Source organism: Mytilus edulis, chromosome 11 (genome assembly GCF_963676685.1).
Source record: "Mytilus edulis chromosome 11, xbMytEdul2.2, whole genome shotgun sequence".
Lineage (NCBI taxonomy): Eukaryota > Metazoa > Mollusca > Bivalvia > Mytilida > Mytilidae > Mytilus > Mytilus edulis.
Window position 1 is genome coordinate 16,304,050 of NC_092354.1, and position 27,143 is coordinate 16,331,192.

General features: G+C 31.6%; 1 protein-coding gene and 1 long non-coding RNA gene across 2 annotated transcripts; both read left to right on the top strand.

Moving 5' to 3' along the window:
* Nucleotides 1-995: 995 nt before the first annotated feature.
* On the top strand, nucleotides 996-9,810 carry LOC139495229 (uncharacterized). The gene is made up of 7 exons (XR_011657293.1): nucleotides 996-1,317; nucleotides 2,820-2,855; nucleotides 5,227-5,408; nucleotides 6,130-6,224; nucleotides 6,656-6,743; nucleotides 8,311-8,536; nucleotides 9,739-9,810. It is a non-coding gene; the product is annotated as an uncharacterized lncRNA (long non-coding RNA).
* Nucleotides 9,811-14,249: 4,439 nt separating this feature from the next.
* LOC139495230 (uncharacterized) lies at nucleotides 14,250-24,983 on the top strand. Its single transcript, XM_071283474.1, has 7 exons — nucleotides 14,250-14,664; nucleotides 15,598-15,662; nucleotides 16,764-16,862; nucleotides 18,226-19,402; nucleotides 20,107-20,384; nucleotides 21,228-21,423; nucleotides 22,293-24,983. The coding sequence occupies exons 1-7, from the start codon at nucleotides 14,295-14,297 to the stop codon at nucleotides 23,447-23,449; spliced, it is 3,342 nt and encodes a 1,113-aa protein (XP_071139575.1). The 5' UTR covers nucleotides 14,250-14,294; the 3' UTR covers nucleotides 23,450-24,983.
* The last annotated feature ends 2,160 nt before the right edge of the window (nucleotides 24,984-27,143 follow it).

The window sequence follows — 27,143 nt, forward strand, 5'->3', positions numbered from 1 at the left end:
TTTTGAATTAAGTCCTATTTAATATCAATATAAATAATATAACGCAAAAGTCCAATTCATCCTTTTTCTGTATTTTATAAAATAAAATATCTCGAAATTGAGCTCCATAACCAATCGATATTGTTGGCCTGTTTTTTTTCCTGATCTAGTACCCTTCCAACATAAAATATCATATTTAAATTCTTGTTTTTCTTTTGAATTCACCTCAGGATACATTTAAGGCTTTATACCTCTTACATATTACGTGGAAATCTGTGAAACCTCTCAAATTCATTTGATATTTATTTCTTGTTACTAGCGTTGGAACTCAAATAAAATGATTTTAACCTAGATGATAAAAATGTATAAGACCTGAATTGGTCTGTTTCAGTATACCACAAAGGGGCAAAAGGCGTCAATAAATAGATAAAACGCTCATTTAAGAACAGTGTCTCCAAGCGTATCAAGAAAGTGCGACAATTGATGAATACAATCAAAATAATTACTTTAAAACCTGTTAATATTTACTTAAGATTCTGTAATATGCATTATTCTTTTAAAATTATCACTTCTAGCATAGCTGTGGATAAATTTATCTATTGACACGATATCGTATTTTTATTATGAATACCTAAATAAGGTAGCTCCTCACAAGAAAGCTATTAAACAAAAAAGTTCAAAATTATGAAGTTGAAATCATCCCTTTGTAAATTTTAAGGACGATTTTATGGATTGGTTGACCCTTCTGGAATAACCTTTTCAAAGAAGATATCAGATACGTTTCAAATGTCGTAACTACAACCCACTTCCCTGCAGCAAGAATGTCATCCGCCGATTTGGCCTATTTACCGGGTTTGCAGTTTGAAATAACATGTTTTTTTGTATAATTACTCTAACTACCTGGTTTCCGTATCCGTTTTAAAATTTTATTATAATTTTGTTTCTTTCCAATATTTTCAGTTACGTGTTAAATTGTCACATAACCTTAACTTCTCGTTTGGCTACTTGTGATAAACAAACACAAGTAGCATTTTTAACGACAGAAAGAGTAGTGTTCCGCTTGATTGAAGATTGAATAAATTTCAAAACTGTTTTTGGCTCAACAACAAATAAGATTTCGATGGTATGTAACATGTAATTGTCTGATTGGTCATGATGTTAATTGTTAGATATTTTCCTTAATCAATACCTGATATTGAGTATATGTACTGTTGTCAGTTGGTTATATGTACAACACATTAACGTATTAAATTGAATCAGTAAAAGCGTCAACGATGAAGTCAGTAATTTTCACCATAACCGTTCTTTTGGGATTGTTATTTGTACTAGTCATTGAAGGTAAGTTTTTCATTTGTGAATCTAAAGAAAAAAATACTTGGAAAGCAGCATTATAATCAAATGCAATTTATCAAGCTTTAAGGTTCATGTGGACCCTATGGCTAAAATGGCCGCATTTTCACCTCAAAATTTACTCTGAGTACAGAAAAACCTGCGCATATGTAACAAATTTCAGGCACAGCATGTCCTAGATAAATGAGTTTCAAACATGTTTTGTGTTTTAGAAAAATAAAAACTTACTTGCCGTGCACTTTTTTTCATTCCTCAAGAAGGTGCCAAAATAAACTAAGTTGGGAAACAGGTTTGAGAACTTCCCCACAGGTAAAAATTATAGTGAGCATTTTTAATTGACATGGACATTAGATGGACAATAGATACCTGACAATAATCGGTTTTTTAAACTGTGTACCTGAGTGGACCATATCAAGGTAAACTCAACTGTTTGTTAATTTTATCATCTTCTGCAGAGACGAAAAAAAGTGTACGGCAAAATCCAGTTAAGTTAAGAATTTTCTAAATCATACAATGCATTTGAATTATATTTATGTAGGGCATGCTATGCCTTAAAACTTTTCGAGATGCACAGGTTTGCCTGTACTCAGAGAAAATTTTTAGGTGAAAATACGGCCATTTTAGCCATAGGGTCCACATGAAACTTAAATTGTTCCTTACAGATGGTCAGCACGACGAAAACCAAGTATCTCTTATGCTTGTTAAAAACAAATTATATGAGATTACAAATAACAGTATATGATACAGATTATAAGACGTGTTAAGTAATATTTATATGATTGATTTACTTAACAGGATATACAAAAAATATATAAATACTTTTATCGGACCACAGATCAATTATAACGTTGCGACTGGTTAAATGCCGTCACGTGGTGACACCCTATGAGACCGTATAGGGTTGGTAAGTTTCATATGGGGTTCATGACGCGTTAATGGCGACGTCATCTATTAATGTTGTTGTGTTTCATTGTTTTTTTTCAACAAAACGCCGCAGAAAAAGTCCAGCGTCCGATAAATTCGTTATACGGTTAACTACTGACCCCCTACGGATCCATAGAGGGTGAATACAATTCATAGGGGATGATGCCTCCGGCCTCACCCCCTATGGATTTTACTAAGAGATATTTACGAATTTAACGACCATTCAATTGTGATTATACTGATTGTTAGATATTTTTCGAGAATAAAAAAAATGGAGTCCACATGTGTGCAGTAATTTGTGTTAAATATCCCGATAAACATGAGATAAACTTGGCTTTACAAATGTTTCCTATGAACACGTTTAGTTGGGCTGTTGTTCTCCTTTAATTTGATATAAACAAAAAAAATGCATTAATAAGTACAACGTTGTACCTTAATTGTACAATTTTTGTGTTCTAGTTAGCCTCAATTTGATTAAATAAATAAGGGTTCTCCAGGTGACGGCGTTAAACTAATCAAATTTATAAAAAAAAAAAATTGTGTCCTAAAAATATTGATTCTTTCAGTGAAAAGCAAAAGATGTCACAAGACACCAACTGTTGGTAAGTAATTAATATATCTATTTTTTTGGTGTCCGTCCAATATATAAGGGGGGCCGGAGGTGTCCTGAGCTCGAAATCCCAGGTTTCACAACATTTAATCCCGATGTCCCAAATTTAGATAAATTTAAATCCCGACATCCCGAAATTCAAACAAAAAATTCACAGACCAAAAACGATCAATCCCGAAGTCCTGGGCTAAAAAGCAGGCGACCCCGACGTCCTGGAAAAGGTCATTTCCCCTCTTAATATTGTTAATCAGCAAAATTATAAACAACTGGCATACAACTGTAAGCTTTAAAATTAGCTAGCTATTAAACCAGGTTTAACCTATCTTTTCGTCGCACAGTGCTATTAACAAGTCAACTTGTTTTCCATTGGTTGATTTAGTTATGAAAATTGACCGTTTGATTATGTTATGATATGGTGGATTACTTTTTTAATTAATTTACATTTATTTATTGGATACTTTTCAAATTTGAAAAATGCTAAAAATTTCATAGAACATAATTAATTTATTTTATATAAGGAACGCATGTGATATCACACATTAAAAGAGATTATGATACATTTCTCTCAAAAATATTTTCATAACCGTTAGCTTTTCCAGCAATGTATATAAATAAATAAACTCATCAAAAGATACCGGGATTAAATTTTGTATTTAAGCCCGATTACAGTTTCGTCTACAAAAGACTCATCAGTGATGCTAGAATCAAACACATTTACGAAGTTAAAAAGCATTGAGGACCGAGCATCCTAAAAGGTTTGGCAAATACAGCTCAGTAAATTTATTCCTGAGGTAAAAGGTCTTTGTATTTCAAAAATTCAAAACTTTTGTTAACAAAAGTTTACACTTGATAACGACTATTTTAATGATAAAGCAAGTCAGCACAGATTTTCTGACTACTGGGCTGGTGTTACCGTCGGGGAATTAATAATCCACCAGAAGTGACATCGACCACGTGGTTATAAATAAACTCATCATTAATATAGGTATATAACCCCAAGGTAGTCAATAAAATTATAATCGTTAAGGTTGAGGTTTTCTTTTCTCTCACAAAATCTTTGATTTAGATTGTAAATACAGAATGTAACCAAACTAAATAAATACTTTTTGAAAGTAAACAAATTGAATTCTAAAGGTAGACTCAGAAAAGGGGGAAAATGGAGTGAAGGGGAGTAATAATAAAGGATAAGTTCAAATCTTCAAGGCGAATACCTATTTAAAGTATTATTATGAGTCTAGGATAAAAAAAAATCTAAAAAACTTAATAGTGTTAAGTTTTAGAAGAAAATTTAATTTCAGTGTAAAACAAAAATACAGCCTATACACGTTCTTATCTTAAAAAGGCTTTATTATGTTTGCACTAAGCTTTAATTAGACATATTAGTTATTAACACATTTATGGATGTTCGCTTGTCATGTTTTGGAATTTTTTTGTCAGATTTTCGGAATCCTTTGGTTTTTTCCATTAAAATGCCTTGAACAATTTTGTCCATTGATCCCCGTTTTCCTTTTTATAAATCTATTACCTGAATATTGATAAGCCATTTGAAAAAAGTCTTTTAATTAATTTTTGATAGTTGTTGACAGCTTAAGGTTGTCAATGATAAAACTATGAAAAATCAGGAGAAAACATTTTCCCGCTATCAAAATTTCAATGGCTTATGTATCGAAAACAAGCACATAAGCCCATGTTTTTGCTCTTTTGATTCCGTTATTAATCCCCTATCAATATAGACTAATGTAATGAAAAGCTATGTATTTTGAAACTGATAAGCGAACTCCCTTAAGTAACAAATACAAAGACATTATCTCAATTCAGTTTGTCATGATTGTTAATAAAAAGTGTCTTGTTCTTAATCCCCAAAAGAGTTTGAATTTATAAAATGATCATGGAATTGTAAAACAAACAGACCTTTGTTAACTGATTTGTAATTATATTTTAATGTGGCTATAATATATTAACTCATGATAAGCTGTGTACACTAAACCCAGGGTTAGTTTGCATAAGACTCATAATATGTCGGTTTTAAAAAGGTGAAAAAGGTCAAATAAATTACTAAGTAGAAGAACATCGAGTTCTGTGGATTCATTAATATTCGTTGGATACCAATTTTCGTGGAATTCGTGGGAACAGAGGAACCACGAATTTAAATGTTCAACGAAATACAAATTTACCAAAGGAATGCATGCAAACTTTTCCAACACAACGAATTTAAATATCCTCGAATATGTGAGTTTTTAGCAATCCACGAAAATTGGTACCCACGAAAATAAATGAATCCACAGTATTGAAAATTCGTTATGTCTTATGAATATGATCGGAATGTTTTCCATGGAATGTATTTTTTATAAATATATTTCTAGTTGAATGTCCAGACCCATTAACCAGAACCTGTGGCAAGAACTGGAACATAACTGTTATCACGAAAGATAAATTCGTTGGTGCCACGGTAATATTGAACTGTTCGGCTGGTTATTCGTTATCAGGGAATTCCAGTATAACTTGTTACAGTCTGGTGTATGGAGTCCGATAACAGCTGCTATATGTAATATTTGTGTTTTAGTTGCTTACTTTTTTGTTTATCTTTGATCTTAGTTTATGAGTTATTCTTTTCTCTATCTGCTTCAAACACTGATCCAGTGCCCAAGCTTCGATGAAATGAATTTCAAATCGCTCCGTTTTGCTTTCTTTTTAAAACAAACTTCCAAATTAGATCTGCTTTTGTGCAAGTTGTAAAAATGATCAGTATTTTGGTTGCGCACGTTTACAATCAAGTTAAGGATTGCTCGCCTTTCATGTTTTAGAATTTTGTCAGATATTTGGAATCCTCTGGTTAAATCCATTTGATTGCCTTACATTTCTTTTATACCACAAACCCCCATTTATCTTTTTATAAACAGTTTACATGTATAATCAATAGCCATTTGTAAACGTCTTATGAAATTCTTTTTATTTTTAAAAGGTTTTGAGAACTTCATTTTGAAAATGATAATGCTGCTATGAAGAGTCCAGAGGCAATTTTTTTCAGGAAAAAAATCAATGGCATATAAATTGAAAACAAACACTTTATCATTATATATACTAGTGTCATAAAAAGCTTGATATTTTGAAACTGAGTAGCGAATTTTCTTAATGTCTAACTAGATATGGTACGTTAGGATCGTTTATATTAGAAGTATCTCATTTCAACTTTAATGAGAAATAGTAAGAAGTTTCGTCAGTACTATAAAATGTCATTTTGAAATTTCCCTATTATCTATCTTCAGGTGTTCCAGATGATCTCCTGCGAACTTATGTATATGATTTCAGGGGTTCGACATACACATTTGTTTTTAAAACCAAGACGTATATACAGGCAAAGGTTAATCAATATACATAAATATTATAATTCAACACATTGTAGAGTAATATTGAAGATTTGTGGTAGAAAGATTGATTAAATATATAAATGATTGATATATGTGTTTTAATTGATATGTGTTAGTAATGTGTGCATATTTGGGTTTACACCAGTAATTTTGGGGCCTTTATAGCTTGTTGTTCGGTGTGAGCCGCGGCTCCGTGTTGAAGGCCGTACATTGACTCTATAATGGTTTACTTATGTTTAAATTGTTATTTGGATTGAGAGTAGTCTCATTGGCACTCACACCACATCTTCCTATATCGATATTTGTATTAATTTGTTTTGTACTTTTATCTTATTTCATAGAAGTACTCTTAACATTTACTTTACGTAATGTATACACTATCTTTTGAACGTGGTTTACTGTCCTATCAAAACATGTTTTGCAGGATTATTGCCTTTCGATGTGTTGGACTCTGGTTGAAATTAACAACAAAGAAGAAAACCAGTTCATTTATTCAGTTATTCAAGAACGTTGTTAGTACTTGTATTTTGTGAATTAATTTTAAAATAAGATAAATGCCATAGTATAAGAAATTAATAACTTAATTAGACAAAAACGTAAAACTTATTTTGACATGCAATTTATCAAAAAGTCCAATACAAAAAAACAACCAAAAAAACTTGTAGCATTAAGCTTCTCAATTGTAAACTGTCTATTTCTTTATAGTAAAAGACCTCCAGCGTCTGCATACGAAATATGTACTCAATTGCTTCAATGTTTCGGAGCTTGTATTTCCTGTAAACATTTCTATACTAGAGAAATACTGATTACAAATTACCTTTTACATCAAGAGTGATAGAATATCTGTATTTCACGAAAAACATGACAGATATCACATATATATTATGATCTTCTTACCCTTCCGTGTTTTTATTGTGAGGTTCCAATTTATCAGTATTAGGTTTTTATTGTATGCTCTGTTTACAAATGATTGTCTTTTGATTATGCTTAGTTGTTTTTTTGTCTACTAGTAGGTAGTTTCAGTGTATGATCGATTTTTTAGTTTAAATGTCCATATGGACAACACAGATACTGAAAAATTATAAAATTCAAAACCAGAGCAAATTCAATACTAAAATTTTTTTTCAAAGTTAGCGTTAACCACATATTGAATTTGCTCTGGTTTTAAATTTTATAATTTTTCAGTATCTGCGTTGTTTTTACTGAAAATACTGTAATTCTTACACTTGTGCATGTTAAACAAATTTCGTTGTAGAAGGGTCTAAACCCAGCACAAACAATATTTGCCTCAAAGCCAAAAAGAGTGAAAATGTATAATTTTACAAAACGTATTTGACTAAAAGGTAGAACAACTAGTCCGATTACGCAGTTCAGTGGCGGATCCAGAAATTTTTATAAAATTTTATAAGTGGGGCCCTATTGACTGCCTAAGAGGGGCACGCTACAGTCATGATTTAGTGATTCCCTATATAATCAACCAAACTTTTCCGAAAAGGGGAGACAGGCCCCCTGGACCCCCTCCAAATCTGCCTCTGCAGTTTGGTTGTCCACGATTATAGTCCTTAGCGTTATAATGTGTTACTTATCAATTTCTTTATAACCCTTCCAAATTTATTTCTCCATGTTTTATGCCTCAAATGGCAAGAAAGGGTAAAAATTACACTGTAAACAAATTTGGGTCATGAATTTTAAAATAAAGTAGTGTTTGAGTCTAGCTGAAACATGTTAAAAAAAATAGCATTTAGGAAGCTGTTAAAAGAATTCAGGACCCCTTAACATAAAATTGTAGAAAGTTTGAGTTAGAGCCGATGAATTTTTCTATAATGTTTCTATAATCTGTAATAACATGGATCTTTATATTAATTTTATATATATATATACTTGATATGCAGGTGCTGTCTTAATATGTTTACAGAAAATGTGCACAATTGAAGCCTGAGATCAATATTTGATACTTACTAAGCTGTATTTATAGACTAACTTGTTCTTTGTGGAATAGCTGAAAGTTTTGTTAACAAAGTCCACACAATTTAAAATATGTGTCTACTTTATCAGCTTCTTTTTAAATATTTGTTGTAGTTGTACAGCGTAGGCAATTTTATATTGGACTAGAGTCAAGGAATGGCATTAATTATGAGTGGCAATCTAAAAATACCACAGAATCAAACGGATTTGACGATTGGAACAAGGGACAGCCAAATAACATTGACGTTGACACTTGTGTTGTTATGTACGATTTAAAGTGGTATGACGCATATAAAAACGCTTGCAGGCTTGATGATCATTATTTTATATGTGAATCAAGGTAGGATATGTTATAATTTTTAATAGTTATATATAACTGATTTGTGTTTTTTTTTCATTTTGTATTTAAATTTTTTTGTGTTAAATTTACTTAATCTGATTGCTTAACACAAAACACAAATAAATAATACACAAGCACGAATATAAATATGCTATTCTAGAACATGGTAAGCAAACGTATTTTGTCAATTGACCTTACAATAAGATATATGCCATTGTATTGAAAATTCTATAACACCTATGAGATGAAAAGAAAAAGATGCCATTCAACGTATACTATTTACACTAATGATGTGTATTACCAATGACATACTCAAAAGTACTGGACAGTATTTCAGAAAGAACCAATTTCCCAAATTCAATTGTTAAAAGTTACATTTAATGCCACTGCTAGTGGAGTTATTATTCCCCGAGGTTATCATTAGCCCAGTAGTCTTCACTTCTGTGTTGCTATTATTTATCATTGATATGGTCATAATATAAAAAAACTGTCAACAAAACTTTCCATTATGAAAATACTAAGATTTTTTTCCCTACAGAATATATTACTTTAGCTGTACTTGGCCCAATTTTAGGAATTGTTGGGCCTCAATGCTGTTCAATTTCGTACTTTATTTGGCCTTTAACATGTTTTTGTTTCAAGCGTCATGGTGATAAATCTTTTGGAGACACATTGCTTTATATACAGGTTGTCTTCACAATGACATAATTAAAGCATTGCTTTATATACAGGTTGTCTTCACAATGACATAATTAAAGCATGAGTCATTAGTTTTAATGGGACAAACATATACTCATATACAGCAGAATTGAATACTGTGAAAATAATTACAGATGGTCTGATGTAGAATTATATAGATGAAATATAATATAACTGGATTTTTGATTTCTCGTTTGTATATCCCCGACAAATGTCATACTGATATAATGACAGAAACCCTTAGTTATCATGGTTACTACCCTGGGCAAACAAAATGCGCTCAAGATCAAAAGAAAAATGAAGACTTAAATTGTCGTATGGTTAACAATACATAACATGATCATACACATTTTTACACCTTCTTCGTACGACTACCTGACTATGTCTTTATTATATGCATTACTAGAGCATAGTCCAGTATAGATACCAGTAACTCTTATTATTTTCTAAAATTTCACCAATCTCTTCATAAAATAACTCATATCTTATTTTCTAATTTGCAGGTTTGACTAACTACCATGACGACAATGACCAGCTCAGGATAACATACCGTTATTATAAAATCTCAAACAAAACTTTATAACTGTATAGCATTGTTTTTTGTCATGCTCCTCTCCCTTCGAATATGTGCCAATTGATTTTGTAAGATTATTAGAATGATGAAGTGGATAGGAGATGACGGGGTGGTATGTGTGACTTCATGAAAGAGAAGTGAACGTGAATCAAGGTGGAAGTAGGCGGGGTCAAGGATGATTCAAAGGGACTGAACCTGGGGGTTATGAGTTAAAACAAAGAGATCATTTTTACATGAAAATTTGACATGCCATTGGTTTGGTCGTTTGAGATTATTTAAGTTTGTGATGTCGATAGTTCATAGCTTGCAATATGTGATGTAATTTTCTCATTGATAAATGTCGTAGGTGTGATGTAGATTTGCTAACATCGACGTCATTTATGTCTCCTGTGGATATTAACAACATCTGTATTAATACTACATCTTCACATTTTAATGTTATACATGTATAACTTTTGACTTTTCTTGGTCATGATAAATATTTATCAAAGGTACCAGGCGTATGATTTAATACGCCAGACGCGCGTTTCGTCTACATTAGACTCATCAGTGACGCTCAGATCAAAATAGTTATAAATCCAAACCAGTTCAAAGTTGAAGATAATTGAGGACCCAAAATTCAAAAACATTGTGCTAAATATGGCTAAGGTAAGCTATGCCGGGGATGAAAAATCCTTAGTGTTTCGAAACATTTAATGTTTTGTAAATTGGAAATTTGTAAAACTTGACCATATAATTGATATTCATGTCAACACCTAAGTGCTGACTACTGGGCTGGTGATACCCTCGGAATAACGTCCACCATCAGTGGCATCTACCCAGTAGTATAAATAGTTATCAAATGTACCAGGCTTACAATTCAATAAGCCAGACGCGCAATTGTCTACATAAGACTCATCAGAGATGCTCAGATAAAAATAGTTATCAAGCAAATCAAGTTCAAATTTGAAGAGCATTCAGGACCAAAAATTCCCCAAAAAATGTACCAAGTACGGCTAAGGTTATTTTTGCCTAGGATAAGATAATCATATTTGATAAAACTATAGTGTTGAATATTTTCAGCATTATTCCCATGTATCCGACACAACTGTATACCTATTTTGTCTGAACATTATACTACAAACATTGACAGCGCTGTGGTTATTGTTAGATCAGATGTTAGCAACCGGAGTTCCTGTTATTGCCGCCAAGGTCTCTTCAATTTGTGGATTGCAATATTGATATTCAAGGGATGTTGTGTTGAATTCGTATTTCGGATTTGTTTGTAAAAAATCCCCACGTATCTGTTTTTTGAAATGTTATGGCTTGAAATATCGTAACGACGTGTATGCGTATGTTTTTTTTAACAATAAAACTTCTGTATTATCGCAGTATCAGTTTATCAGATTTTGATTCGATGAAATAAATTTGACACACTCTACAAACTGTTTCGTGTCTGGAGAGACCACATCTTGTCCAAGACCAGTAAGGTCGATCACATATTTTAAATGATTAGACCCGACATAAACCCGACAGTACTTAACTTTCTGACTTTGGTCTTTGACCTTTACGATATTCACAGCTTGCAATATTCAGTACTCGATAATCTTGGTATAGTTTGACATGGTCTCGACAAATGCTCGACCAGTCTTGACATAAACATAAGTTTAGACTGGTTTGAATCCGCCTCAATTATATATTGATTTAACAACGTGCCAGGTTATTTCTGTAAAATACAGTGAGACAGAAATTAACAACTAAAGGTCACAGTACGGCATTCAATAATGAACAAATATCTTCATCAAACTCTACAGCTATATATAATTTGATCTTAAAGATTTTAAGGTTGTTTTCGAGTTTGATTTATCAGTTTCAAATTTAAGGATGTGATGTATACATTTAGGTAAAAAAGCTGGAATTTCCAGATTGGACTAATTTTAGATAGTTCCCTTGTTTATAACTATTACAAATAAACTTGGATTGCGTGAAACTTTTAACTATCTCAATTATACATTGGTCTAAAAGAATGACATTTTATTAAACCGTTTAGTGTATTGCTGTCATATTTAGGGATGTAACTTATATGTAAACAAATCATTCGGTAGGATCAATTTCTAATTGGGATAGCTCTATACGATTTATAGTTTAACATGTTTAATGAACATCCAAGTTGATTATGAGTAGTTTGTTAAAGTAAAAATGTTAAAGGTTACTATCTGAATTTTTCAGAACTTAAAAAAAGAAATTTTTCTTCATCTTCATCTTATTTGCACCATCTCGAGAAGGGCAGTATCGCAAAAAATGTGAAGCCCTGCTTTGCTTACTTATATAAATGATGTTAATAATGTTGATAGAACTTTTTATACCACGTGGAAGACCCAGCTATATCACCTTGTTTGTGGAGACACTTATGAGGTTTATGTATTCAATACAGTAATGTCGTTCTATCCGAAATAACTTGTTGGTTTTTTTTTTTAATAATCGTCTTTTTTGTGCCATTGTTTCGTAGACAGAAACATGTGTTACAGTCAATTTGTTAAATTAATGCATTTTTTACATTTTATCTTGAAAACTGCAAACGATAGATAGACCGCTTAAAATCACAATACCAACTCAAAGTTATGACTCTGTTTGAATTATAATCTGACAGACAGACTTATCAAACAAACTTCACCATTTGTTTTTTTCTCTAGATAGTTTCTTGCAGGTTAGGTTACTTAAACGTTTACGTGTCAAAATTAAAGCTTTTCGTCCATCATAATTGATTTGATCAATCAATTTTTGAATATTATACTAATAAAGGGAAAAATATTTGATGTAATTAAATTAAACATGTATGTACACATATGTTACCATATGCATCAGACCGGACGAACGATATCCATGACTACATAAAATCAATATCAATATGTACATACAAATCGTTGATTTCACTAACAACAATTGATTTGATGTTCTATCAGATGACAAACACCTGTATATTGTTTCACATGAAAGTCATTTAGTTTGTGTTTATAAGCCTCTTCCCATTATTGTCAAGAGAGACCATAATTTCAATGTCTCAATACACTTGTTTTCATATTACTGACTTCAGACTTCGAAGTATGTAATTTTTAACAAGATGACCTACTCTGACATTTTAGGTCTTCGGTCAAGTAAGAACAACTATACCAAGGCACAATAAAGGTTGCAATATGTGCCAAACAATTCTATAATGTTTTACCTGCGTGTACATTCACACGGTTTCGTAACATCAACAAGGAGTATATAGCATAAAGTCTGTACAATTAGAACTTTTAACCAACGTCATTTATTTTCATTTAGTTTTTCCATTATTCAGCTGAATGTAACGTTCTAGCTTTCTTTGTCACATATTGCTACCTTTATTGTCACTTTCTAAAGTTTTACTCACTTGACCGATGACTAACTACAGAGTAGGTTATCTTGTCAAAAATTACATACTTCGAAGTCAGAAGTCAGTAATATGAAAACAAGTGTATTGATCCATTGGCATTATGGTATCTCTTGTAAAGAATGTAAAAAAGCGTTATAAACATAAACTAAATGTGTGGAACAGTATAAAGTAAAATCACAAAAATACTGAACTTAGAGGAAAATCAATTCGAAAAATTCATAATCACATGGAAAATTCAAATTTATGAGTATATGAGTGTTTGTCATCTGATGGAACATCAAATCAATTTTTATTAGTAAAACATACTGATAAGTATGTAAATATTGGTATTGATTTGATGTAGTTATGAATATCTTTTGTCCGGTCTGATGCATAAGGTTACATAATTATGTATATACATGTTTAATTTCATTACATCAAATATTTCTCCCTTTATAAGTATTATATTTAAAAATTGATTGATCAAATCAGTTATGGCGGACAAAAAGCTTTAATTTTGAAACGTTATCGTTTAAGTAGCCTAACCTGCAAGAAACTTTTCCGTAAATCCAAGTTATAAACAAGGAGACTTTCTGAAATTAGTCCGAACTGGAAAATACTTCAAACAGAGTCATAACATTTAAGTACAGCTATTTGTAAGAACCAGGCAGTACACTGTATAAAGGTGATACAGTGGTATCAAAAAAAGTTATCAAAAACCATTTAAAATTAAAGATTCATACATATAAGAAAGGAAAATCATAAAAAACAAATATTTGAAAAGCATTTTCAATATACACACATCAAACTTAAATACAGATTTTAACAAATATCCCTTATTGACCTATATGAAAATGAAATTTTAAAATCATTTTCTATAAAAAGTGCAGACCTGATCTGAGAATGTGTTTGGATATTATGATAAAATAATAGTTGAACTAATTATTTCTTTTAAAAAATACGTGGGATTTTTTGGATAAACCATTTTAATAATTCATTTTAACAACGGTTCGTTTTCATATTTCCCCGCGCTTTTCGAAGTTGGGTTATCTCCCTTAGCATGTTGTCATAGCGATGTGCCAAACGATCGTCGCTTCCGGTAGGCGGTAAATATGGACTGTCACTTTGGTCTTCTATTTCCTACCGTCGCCTGTGGTATATTACCGCGATTTCCTCTAGAAGCAACAAAGGTAAAGCTGAACGATTGTAATAAAAGCACCCAGTCGCATCTTAGCTCGCTTAAACTTTCCCAAAAGTTACGAGAGGGGGAGCTTATTTCCTTCCGAGCTGGGTTGTTTACCTTCAATGGAAACATAGAAGTTTGCCCCAAGCACAGACACTTCTTGGGGATTTTCTGGAGACCTAAAGCTGGATGTGCCTTTCCAGAACACCTGGGAAGATGCCGACCTGACAGGCCAATAAACTTAGAAATGTGTCGGAATATTTATTTCGAGAAAGGAGTAGTCCTACCAGTTGGCGCTGGTAAGTTGTAGGATTTTTCGTTCTCCTGATAGCTGTGTGTGTATGTAAATTAAACAAAGCTGAACTTATATTTTGTTATTCTTAAAATAGTATAATGTTAAGATTTTACTAACATTATGCTGATTTTAAATACATAGGGGTGTACATTTAAGGCTAAAAGCTCAATTGCAGTCTTTTTAATCAAACTGTCAAAATCCATACTAATAATATTTTATCCTGTTGATGGCCTGGGTTATAGGGTTGGGGGTATAATGAAAAGTGCTGCGTGCAGGGGAACCCCTGCCCAATTTTTTTAAAGGAAAGTTTACAAATGATTAAACTTAAAAAGTCTCATACTAATGCAGAGGTCTTTATCATGTTTTATTTTTTCCAAAATAAAGGAACCCACAAAGGGACTGTTGTTATACTTCTGATAATTGATCAGAGTTAACATTAAACAGTACAATGTAATATTTACAAAATAAGAAGATGTGGTATGATTGTCAATGAGACATCTCCAAACAGGAGACCATTATACAAGAAATAAAAATGGCACAGATATTAACCAGATTCTTGTGTTAACACCAACAACCAAAGACAATTGGAAGAATCATTTACATGATCCATGTTTTGCTAAGTGATAGAAACATACTGAAAGAGTCCATCTCTCAAATTGCTTAAATTCAAATATATACATTTGTGGATTGGATTGGTACAAGAAAAAATTGTTTTAGTATTTAAACATGTATAATATACAAATGTACAATCAGCATTATGAAGATAGTACAAATGTTAAACCAGTTTTGCATTATAAATAGTAAATCTTGCATTTATAAGCCACTCATAACATTATGGAGACTTTTTCTTATAAAATTTAATTGGTTTTTTTTTTGCATAGTTTTATTTGTCGTATTATGATTACTTTTTTAAATGATATTGTCAAATGTATTTCAGGAATATGCAAGAAATGTCGTGGTGTCTACTATAATACATTTCCAGCCACTGATGTTGAATGTCAGGTAATAATCTCATTAAAACAAAACATATATCAATATGACAATTTTACATTTAGACCTTTTATAAACAACCTCAAATATATATATGGTTAAAGCATATATATATATATATAGATATATAACCTAGTTTGTTCTTTTGAGATTCAGTAAAGTTTTGTTTTTATAAACATTTTTCAAAAAATTTAAAGTCATAAATATCAAATGATATTTTTTCACTGCAGGTGTATTGTATATTTAATACAACACAATTCAGCAAGACTTGTTACTTGACCTGCATTGCATGCTTAAATGACTTTGGTTAAGTTTTTGCAATTACGCAAATGTATTTTACAGTTACCTTTGTAATACATGTACATGTATATTAAAGATAATTGATCACAACAGTATTTTTCTATAAAACAACACCGTTGAACAACGCTTGTATCACTTTAACCTACATTTTACAGTTAGGCATCCATAATTACAATGTTTACCATTCAGTGAGTTCTGGTATACATGTACATGTTTGGATATTAGACCAGATGTATTTATTACAATTTTAAATCCATGCATGATTATCTCTAAATTAATGTCTTAGTATTAACATACAGTCCCAATGTGTCAAACTGTTTCCTGCACAGGTACCATTTTTGGCTTTTAAACCTGATAACATATTGTCCATTATATATATAACAAAATACGATGTGGTATGATTGCCAATGTGACAACTCTCCACAAGCATGACAAGAGAACAAAATGACACAGAAATTAACAATTATACATGTTTTTGTAGGTGACAATGTTAAACTATTCAAACTAGAAAACGCACGGCCTTATTTTATATAAAAAGAAATAATGAAAAACAAACAACAACCACTGAATTACAGGCTTCTGACTAGGGACAGGCATATTCATACATAAGGTGGCGGGGTTACACAACCCTCTGCATAACCTTGGACAGTGTTATAACAGTACAACATGAGAACAACCTATAACAATCAAAAATAGTAGGCATACTATACAATAAATTGATTTATAAGATTTTATATTATTTCAAACATGTAGTACATATATTTGAGAACATAAAAATGTATATATGTTAACTTATTTATATTTTTGCTTCAGAATATTGAACCTCATGATCATGTGTTTGAAGAAAACAACAACACAACAAATTACCATTTGAGGACATTGCCAGCAGTTAAATATGCAACTGAAGATTTGGTAAGATAACACTTTTCTAAGGTAAATTGTAAAAATGTGCTTTACATGTAGATACTATTTCATAGCATTCAAAAAATATTTATTTCATATTACACATGCAAAGAAAATTAAATTTTATGTGTACAAATGTAACCTCTACTATAGAACTACATGTATATCAGAGATCTCCTGAATAATATATAAATTCCCCATTTCCATTTTCAATTTTAAATGTGATCTTTTGTTTTTGCATGAATCAACTGTCAGCATAAAATTATTTTGAGCTTAGCTCGTAAAATGAATTTCTAAGTCACCTTTTCACTTAGAGTCTGTAACCATGTGTTAAATTGTGCAAAAAGTATTCATGAATCTTAAGAACTGGGCCAAACTTAATTGAACTATATATATCGTCATGAGTGTATGATCTTGTAAAAAATGTGTCTGATTAAAATACCTGACAACCAACATGGATGTTTATTCTAAAAAATAATCACAGGGGGAAAAAATCAAGTCATATCTATTATCTGGAAAATTATTAGTTAAAAAAAGTTGGAAAATCTATGTAATTCGTTGCAACCAATTGAATAACATCAGATAATTTCCATTTTTTGCTCACCTGGCACAAAGGGCCAAGGGAGCTTTTCTCATCACTTGGCATTAAGTGTCCGTCGTCGCTAACTTTTACAAAAATTTCTCCTCTGAAACTACTGGGCTAAATTTAACCAAACTTGGCCACAATCATCATTAGGGTATCTAGTTTAAAAAAATGTGTAGGTATAAACCCGGCCAACCAATCAAGATGGCCCCCATGGCTAAAAATAGAACATAGGGGTAAATTGTTGTTTTTTGCTTATAACTCAAAATCCAAAGCATTAAGAGCAAATCTGAGAAAGTATAAAATTGTTGATCACGTCAAGATGTATCTGTCCTAAAATTTTCAGATAAATCAGACAACCTGTTGTTGGGTTGCTGCCCCTGAATTGGTAATTTTAAGGAAATTTTGCTGTTTTTTGTAATTATCTTGAATATTATTATATAAAGAGATAAACTGTAAACCGCAATATTGTACAGCAAAGTAAGACCTAAAAATAAGTCAACATGACCAAAATGGTCAATTGACCCTCTAAGGAGTTATTGCCCTTCATAGTCAATTTTAAGCAATGTTCATAAAATTTGTAGAACATTACAAAAAGAAAAAAAAACGACAAAATTTAACTAAAAAAATGTGTAAATTTGACAAATAGAAAAAAATCCGCAAAACTTCATGAATGATTTTGGCATAAAGACGTCATAGCTAAACGTGAACTGTGGACTTGATGTCAACTTTTAGCCAATGAAAAAAATTGTTACATCCAAATTGCATTAGAATTTATAATAATTTCAGATTGACAATGTAAGCTGTGATTCATCTCAAGAAAATCAGAATTTGTCTTCCTCACAAATCTCTCAAGAATCTAACTGGAGTGCAACATCAAATGCGCAGGGTGTCTTAAAAGAAGGACTTCATAGCATGAATTCAGCCCTTGATCTGCTTGGAAAAGGTACAATAAGTCCTATTAAATTTCAACTGAAAACGCCTCTTGAACATGTAAAAGACAGTACTGTGCGTTATTTGAAACGGAAGGCAAATGAGGCTGTACATTCTGTACTTGAACACATTGCACCAGGGCAATCATCTCAACTATTACATCTTTTGGCTCGTGAAACTAGTATTATTAATGTTCCAACTACATCCACAGATTTAACAAATTTGATTGCAAACCTCTACATGGAAGCTGACAACAATACCCTCAAATGCCAATTACTGTCAATGATTTCATCACCAGACATGCATACTAAGGAAAACCTTCAATCTCTCATACCGGGTTTGTCAAAATGGAAAATTGACCAAAGTAGGTCACATATTGCTACTTGTGGTGCAGGTGTCCCCCAACAGACCCAGGGTAGTTTCTATAGAAACAGAATGGATCCGGAAAAACTGGAACATGCATTAGACTTTATTTTAGATCCAAATTTTGTTCAAATTTGTTCCTATGGTACCAGAAATCTGAAGTTTGATAATGGAGAGACTGTATCTATACCAGAAGTAGTGAGAACCTCGTGTCATTCATCTCTTGTGCAGATGTACAAGACATATTGCAAAGAATCAGTATTTACTCCCTTAGCTGATTCAACATTGTATAAAATCTTATCAACATGTTCAGCAGCTAAAAGAACCAACCTTAGTGGATTGGACAACATGGCTGCAGATGGCACATCTGCATGTGACAGTCTGTTAAAGACCATTGAGGACCTTAGTGATCATGGAGTGGTGAAAGATAAGATTATGGAATTAAAGTCAGGCATAAAATCTTTAAAGCTGTATTTGAAATCAGAATATTCCAGAAATATAGATATGGCCAGTACAATCCCAGATCATTGCATGAAATTTGCACTTAGCTCTTCATCAGATGTCCTTCTACAAGAGAAATGTGATCACCAGCATGAAGCATTGTGTGAGAAGTGTGGGTTAATGGAAGAAATGGAGCATCAAATCAAGACAGCTATTTCGTCTGTTCAAGGTATTCTTTATTTCTTACCTCTGGTTTAGTCTTTTCAAACTGATATTTTGATTAGCTAATACATTTAACATTTACCATTTATTGTGTGTGAAAAAATATAATACATCCAATAAGCTGAATCATTGTATAATATGAAAAAATATTTAATATATAAAGTAACTAAAAGTAGACGTGCAATACTATCACTTACGGTACTAAGGCAAATGATAAAAGGGTGATGAATTTGAATGAAAATACACATTTAAAACATATTTGTAAGACATATACTACACAATAAAATGATTATTGCATGAAAATTGGTTAGAATTGTTCCTTGTAGAACAGAATATTTGTATTGCACTCGCAAGCTCATGCAAAATAAACACTGAAACTAGAAGGGCTGTAGCAGAGGAAAAGAATTGGAATCAAATTACAATTTAATAACATGTAGAAAAAAGGACTAATAAACTCAATTTTTCTAATACTTTATTTACATATGTAATATAAAAGTTAAGGACTTTCATTTGTTCAGTCAATAAGTTATATATTGACCAGTTACATTATATTGACACTTGGACTTTGTCCTCTGTCAATATAATCTGAAAGGTCCATATACAAATGTATATTGTTACTAACCCTCGTCAAAAGTCTGTAATTGATACATACATACATACTGATTATTTATTATTATAAAGACTAATTATAAGGAGAATATTTTTTTACAGACTTTGAGACAGCCAGTGATATAAAGTTATCTGTAGATTTTGACATTAGCAAAGTGAAGCAGTGGAAATCTCACATACTTCGGACCAAAAATCAAAATGAATGTCGCTACCATTTAATGGAAACCCTTGAAAGCCATCAAATGATAATTGTTATGGATTGGGCCATGAAGTTCCTGCCTTTGCTCTTCAGGGAAAAGCAGTCCGACTTTTATGGTCAGAAAGGTTTAAATTGGCATGTCTCTGTTGCCATATTTAGATCATCAGATGGTGCTTTAAAAGTGAGTTTAAGATACCAATTAATTTTTTTTATTGTGAAGTCACATACCAAACAATTACTTATTTACAAAAATAAGTCCCAAATTTAGCTCACCTGGCAATGGGTAGCGTAGAAAGTTAAAGAGGTATTTGCGACATTAAAACTAATACCATTATCTCCCTTTCTTAATTCAAAAGAAATTCGTAAATCAATTTCAATCCTTATTTCAGTGTGAAAATTTCATCACAAGAAAATCACAACAAAATTTCACAATTTTTTTTTATTGTTTTTGGTACCTAAACTAGGTGGCATCATTAATATACTTCTGGCCTCAATGACTGAGTGTATTAGGTAAACATTCAGTGTTTTCTGGCATCTTTGACACTTCATAATATAATAAAATTTGATAAAAGGCCTTTTTAGGTGCAACATGGGAGTTTTTTTGCTAATTATTGTAGAAATTACATGTCAATACATAACGCAATTAGGAGACAACTGTATTGTATTTTAGGTTAAGATCAATTGGGGATTTGATAGTTGCAAGTTAAGATTACTGGCGACACGTTAGTGGAGACGGTAGACAAGTATTTGCGACCATCAAATCCCCAATTGATGCTGTCAGAGCTTAAAATACAAAATTGTTATTTGAATTCTAATGAAACTGACAGAAAGCAACGTCTCATTGGTACTCATACCACATCTTCCTATATCTAATTCACATGCTTCATGTTTCTCTAATCACTGATGGAAAATTAAAGATAACAAACCTGGATGTGTATCCAAGAATAATTATTTACAGGAATGGTTTTAAGTTTATGTTTATATAGTTTATAACTGCATAATTTAATAAATGTTTCCTTTACAGCATAACACGTTCACACATTTATTAAATGGCTGCAAACAAGATTGGTATGCTGTTGCATCAATTCTGGAACACACTTTGCATACCATAAAAGCACAGAAAGCAGAGGTTGAGGAGGTATTTCTTCGCAGTGATAATGCTGGTTGTTATCACTGCGGATGCCTATGGCTTGCTTTGGATGGAATTGGGGAAAGGACAGGTAACTATTTTATTTATTCAATATGAATTAGATGCATTTAGGATGTGCATATGAGGTTATAGGTTTTTGCAGTAAATGTCAAATGTTTGGACTGCTTCAATTTGAGGCTCTAAAGAGACAGTGTCACTCACCTTGGTCAATTGGCATATCAAACATTAAGTTCACTCTCCAACAATGTAGATGAGAATAGATTTTAATGACAAAAACTTTTTGTATTTTGATCATCTTGTAATACTGATCTTTAACAGTTTCTTTGACTTATAATAGATTCTGCCATGCTGATCATTTTTGATTTAAAATGTGTATTTACTTATTATAATTTAGATCATATATGAGATATAACACAACCAAAATCATTTCTCTCTAAATATCAGTTTCCTTTATACATGCATGTAATAGGCAAAAATGAAAATAATTTCTTTGTCATTTATGAGCCATAACTCCTATAGGTTTTCTCGTAATACAGTTAGACACATAAAAAAAACCGGTATAATGAGCAATCGTCAGATCCCTAAAGGGGTCAAGAGACCATCTTGATCCTTTTGACTTTTTTTTGGTCTCACTTTGCTGAACAATTTTGTTGTGTACAGTTTATCTCTATCTGTTAAAATGTTCATGATTAAAACCAAAAAAGGAAATTTTCCTAAAAATTACCAATTATAGGGCAGAAACCCAACAAATGGTTGCATGAAGGATGTCAAGTGGTGATTAAGAGCCCATTTGGCCCTTTTGGGCCAATTCAGCTAACAATAACCAACCAACTCATGAGGACACCAGTAAATCTAGATTAATTACTTTTTTAGAGTATCAATACTTTATCACAGGAAATAATCAGTACATTTTTTATTTTTTTTATTTTCTTATTTCAGGTATTAGAATACTGAGATACGATTATAGTGAGCCCCAAGCAGGAAAATCAGTTTGTGATTCAAAAATAGCACACATGAGATGCAAAATGAAAATGCATGTTTCTTCAGGGGGCAATATCACCACAGCTGAGGATATGCAAGCAGCAATAATGAGTGGATCTGGTGTTTCTGGTTGTCAGTGTGCTGTTGTTTCGGTTGATACCACAAAGCAAACCATGTTCCAACACAAGCTTAAAGGGGTAAACTCTATTTCAAATCTTAAATTTGAAGAAAACAACATCATTCATTGGCAATCATTCAACATAGGCATAGGTAGAAAAATCATGAGGTCTGATGTTCTTAGACAGGAGCAAGAAGAAACGGGTCTGATAATACATAGTAATTTCGATAAATTGCCTGACAATAAACATGGGGATATTAGATCGTGTAGACCAACAACCGTAAATGATGGTGACCAGGAAAACAGAAATGAAGATGCTGATGTCACTCAAGAACTGCCAAATGAGAATGTTGTAGAAGATATTGTTGAAGGTCCAGCTAAATTGTTTCTTTGTCCTGAACAAGGATGTATCAAAATGTACCAAACCCATTCAAATTTAGAAAGACACGTTTATTTAGACAGACATGTATATGAATCGAATCCTCAAACCTCTACCTATGATCAAGTAAGGAAGAAGTGGGCAGAAACCTGCTATACCAATCTCGAGGTTTCGCAAGTAGGTGTTTCAACACTTAGAAGAAGTACTGAAGGTGAAAGTGTTGAAAACGACATGACCATGATGACAGCAGATCAAAATGTAGGTTGGGCGCTCAAAAAGGACAGAAAGGTCACTAGATTTTCTACTCGGGTAAAGAGCTATTTAAGCGATGTTTTTCAAGCTGGAAACATATCTGGGAAAAAGGTCAACCCAAGTGACATTTCTAAATTGATGAAGTGCTCAAGGAATGAAGATGGTGAAAGGAGGTTTTGTCGAGAAGAATGCCTAACAACATCTCAGATCAACTCCTATTTTTCAAGACTTGCACTGTTAAATAGAAGGGATGGTGTTCATAACAGGCAAAGGATAGAATTGATGGAAGATGAAGATTTACAATCTGTTGTTGCTGCAATTGAAGATGAAGAGCTTAGAGAAACATTGCATGCACATTTAGGTTAAATACAAATTAAGCATCCTATTAGGTTTGAGACCACAATTGTCGCCCCTTGATTTTCATTTTCCACAAATTTAGTCCCTAGTATTGATAGTGGGTTACTTGCAAATTATTTTTATACCCCTTCCAAATTTATTTCTCCACGTTTTATGCCTCAAATTGCAAATAGGGGGGTGAAATTAGACGCAGCTAAATAAATTGGGCCCAGAATTTTAAAGGAAAGTAGTGATTTTGTCCAGCTGAAGTAGAAAAAGGTTAAAAATTACCACTTCAGAAGCTGTCGAAAGATTTCAAGACGCCCTAAACATAAAATTGTCCATACTAACTTGTAGTTAAAGCTGATGAAGTTTCCCTTAATTGTGATATAATTTCTCCAAAAATTAGTACAACACACTTTGAAAATTTCATTGAGAATGGGCTAGGGGGATTTTTTTATTTTCATTTATGTTGTTCTAAAAGAAATGCACTACGAAATATATGTTGTCTCGGACCAATTTATGTATTGTCTAATGAATCACACAAACATATTTCCTTTCATCCTGATTTTGATACAGTTTTTCTAAAGATGCCCTATTTACACTTTTTGTGGGAGGAAGTTTTCATTTTGCCGAACATTATTTAAGTTGGTACATTTGTGTACATATAATTTGTACACTGATCAGTGTTATTATAAAGATTTCTATTTGATTACATTTCCACCAAAATATGGGTATAAAAGCAAGTTATAAATCAAATCAAATTAATTTTAATTTATTTATTGGTGATATTAAATTCCAAATTTGATGTTGTGAAGACACCCATGACACACAAATGAAACTACTTACAAAAACACAAAATTAACAAATTAATAAATGTTCATTTTATATAAGTCATCGGTGTTTCATATGTCATAATTATAAGGGGCTAGCACCTGATGGTGAAAAATATATATATACTAAATGGTTTACTTTTGTGGTTGTTATTATATTGATATTGCATTATATGATAATATATATATACTGACTCAGATGTACTTAAATATATATACTAGCTTGGTTTTTAAAAGATTTAAAAAATTGGTTACCGCACAAGAAAGTTATGAATAATTCTTATTTGAAATTACTTTATTTGGTTTTCATATTGCACTGAAAAATGATATTTGATTACTTTGCTTAGTAGAACAAAATATTGTATATCATGATGATATTGGAACAAATTTTATGTTATTTTTTTTTTTTAAATCACATTTTTTACAAAATATCATCTAGTAGTTTATCATTTTAGGCTCATACAGTCAAAAATTAAAAGTTTCTTGAAAATCTATTTTTTTTGCATTACTTTTTTTGTGTGTTATTTAGTATTATATCATAACTGGTTTGCTGATTTCAAGGAATTTTAAGAAAATTGTTTGATTCAAATCAATATAAAACCAGTGTATTTGACAATCTGTAAAGCATTTTGAAATATTTAATTGTATTTTTGTTATAACTAGTGCTCTGAACTTTTTATGCCTAATTTACAGTTCTATCATAATAATAGCTAATAAATCATACAAAGGAACAGTTTTGAAATATTTGACTGTCCAAAGAGAGATTTCAACAAATATTACAACTACTACAAAATTAATAATATTCACATTTACTACCTTAAAGAAAAAAGGTACATTATTCAATAGAAGTAAAGAAAATGATTACAAGGACACAAGTAATACTACATCAATAAAAAAACAACAAGCAGAGCAGAGGACAAGCAAAGTCTCAAAAGAATAAAAGAAAGATATGAAGCTGGTTTTGGTGTTAGCATCTCATTCCTTAAAATAGTTACTTTAAATACAATAGTACAAAACTTTCTTGTTAAAAAGAACGGTGGTTTTCATATAGTCTGTCAGGTCTGTGTGTCTAATTCCAGGATTAAGAAAATATATTAGGTTTAATACAGATCAAGTTTAAGACTACTCCTGATGGGATTAAACTTCTGATATATATTTCCAAAGGAAACAATTATTTTTCCAAAATTTGTGTTTTATTCTTTACAATACATATAAAAAAGAAGATGTGGTATGATTGCCAATGAGACAACTATCCACAAAAGACCAAAATGACACAAACAGAAACAACTATAGGTCACCATACTGCCTTCAACAATGAGCAAAGCCCATACTGCATAGTCAGCTATAAAAGGCCCAGAAAAGACAATGTAAAACAATTCAAGCGAGAAAACTAATGTATTTTAAGGACATTGTATTGCAAGAACAATACTTAAGATAGTTATTTGAACCTTGCTAAAAGTCAGTATAGGCTATTGCAATCTCTTGAAGCATTACGGATTATCAGATTGAGAACAATGAACAAAGGATGACCAGACATTGTAGCAATTTTCCTTATGAGGATTTATGAAAGATTTATACTGATTTATTGGACCGTCCATATTTCTGTACCCCCCCCCTTTTTCCTCCTTTATCTAAACACCAGAATGCCACATTGTATTTTTTTATTTTGTTGAACTTTCTACAAGACTGCATGAGTGAAACAAAGCATAGCATACAGTTATATTCTCATAAGAAAAGTATACATTTTTTTTAAATGTATTTCTTTCATTTAAAAATCCATTTGTATGACTTGAATGGGTGTTGCTATGAGTTATTTTTGTTTTCATGGTAATGAATGTTGTCAACAACACTTACAACAAAACAAATTAAGTAACTAAGTGTAAGAAAATGCTTTAAATGTTTTCTCAAAGTTTTGGAAACAGCTGAAGACAAAAAAAGTTCTCATACGACAGAATTTGGCAAATATTATTTCTGTTTCCAAGGAAAAAATCGGTTGCTATGGTGACAAAACAAAAGAAAATCCCACGCTTTTTTCTATTGTATTTGGTAAAGTAGTATCCAAACTTCATAACTACAGTGCTAACTATGCTGTACACATTTGCACTTTTCTGAAAATCACATGAAAAAATTGGGTAATTTGGCAAAAATCCAATTTTCAGAAATATTGAAAATATGCATTTTTTGGCAATTTTTTTCAAAAAATCTACAAATTTGGTTGACGCGTCATCTTAACTAAAATGAAGTTTAAGCATAGTTATTTCAATATTATATATGAAAATTTGTTTAAAAAGTTTGATTCTATTCAGAATCAGGCTATGAATTGTAGTGATTTTGCTAATTTTTGAAAGATTTTATCAGTCTTAAACACCCAAAAATAGAGCATCTGTTACCATGGCAACCACTCATATTTGTTCACCCAAATTTAATTTTTGAGCATTATTCATCTATTGCTTCTACCAGGCAAATTATAGAGAAAATCTAAAACCATCATGTATCACGCTCTGCCTGGTTCTTACAAAGAGCTGTACTTAAGTTTGTATTGTAATTTTAAGCGTCATTCGTCCGTTAGCAGTTTTAAAAAAAAAATGCATTAACAAACTTTTACCCACGTTTCCGTGTACACAGAAATAGCATAAAACATTAATATTCAAAAGTTCGCACGTCATTTATAGCTAGTTTTCGACATCACTGTATTGGATACTCACATTGTATAAATGTCCTTGCAAACAAGTGTACAAATGTATATAACTGGGTATTCCGTGCGCTCTAATAAACCTGTATAGCTATCTACATTATTAAGATAAGTTATTTCAGCTATCAAAGTCGGGCTTTAAAGTTGTTTCTATTATATAAAACTGCTTTGTTTTAGAAGTGGTGTGAATCAGACATGG

What these genes read in the sequence shown, in the direction of transcription:
- LOC139495230 (XM_071283474.1), top strand. Translation starts at nt 14,295, where the DNA reads ATGGACTGTCACTTTGGTCTTCTATTTCCTACCGTCGCCTGTGGTATA. An exon ending in CCACTGATGTTGAATGTCAG is followed by an intron (nt 15,663 to 16,763) that starts GTAATAATCTCA and finishes TTTTTGCTTCAG; the next exon opens with AATATTGAACCTCATGATCA. An exon ending in TGGAATTGGGGAAAGGACAG is followed by an intron (nt 21,424 to 22,292) that starts GTAACTATTTTA and finishes TTCTTATTTCAG; the next exon opens with GTATTAGAATACTGAGATAC.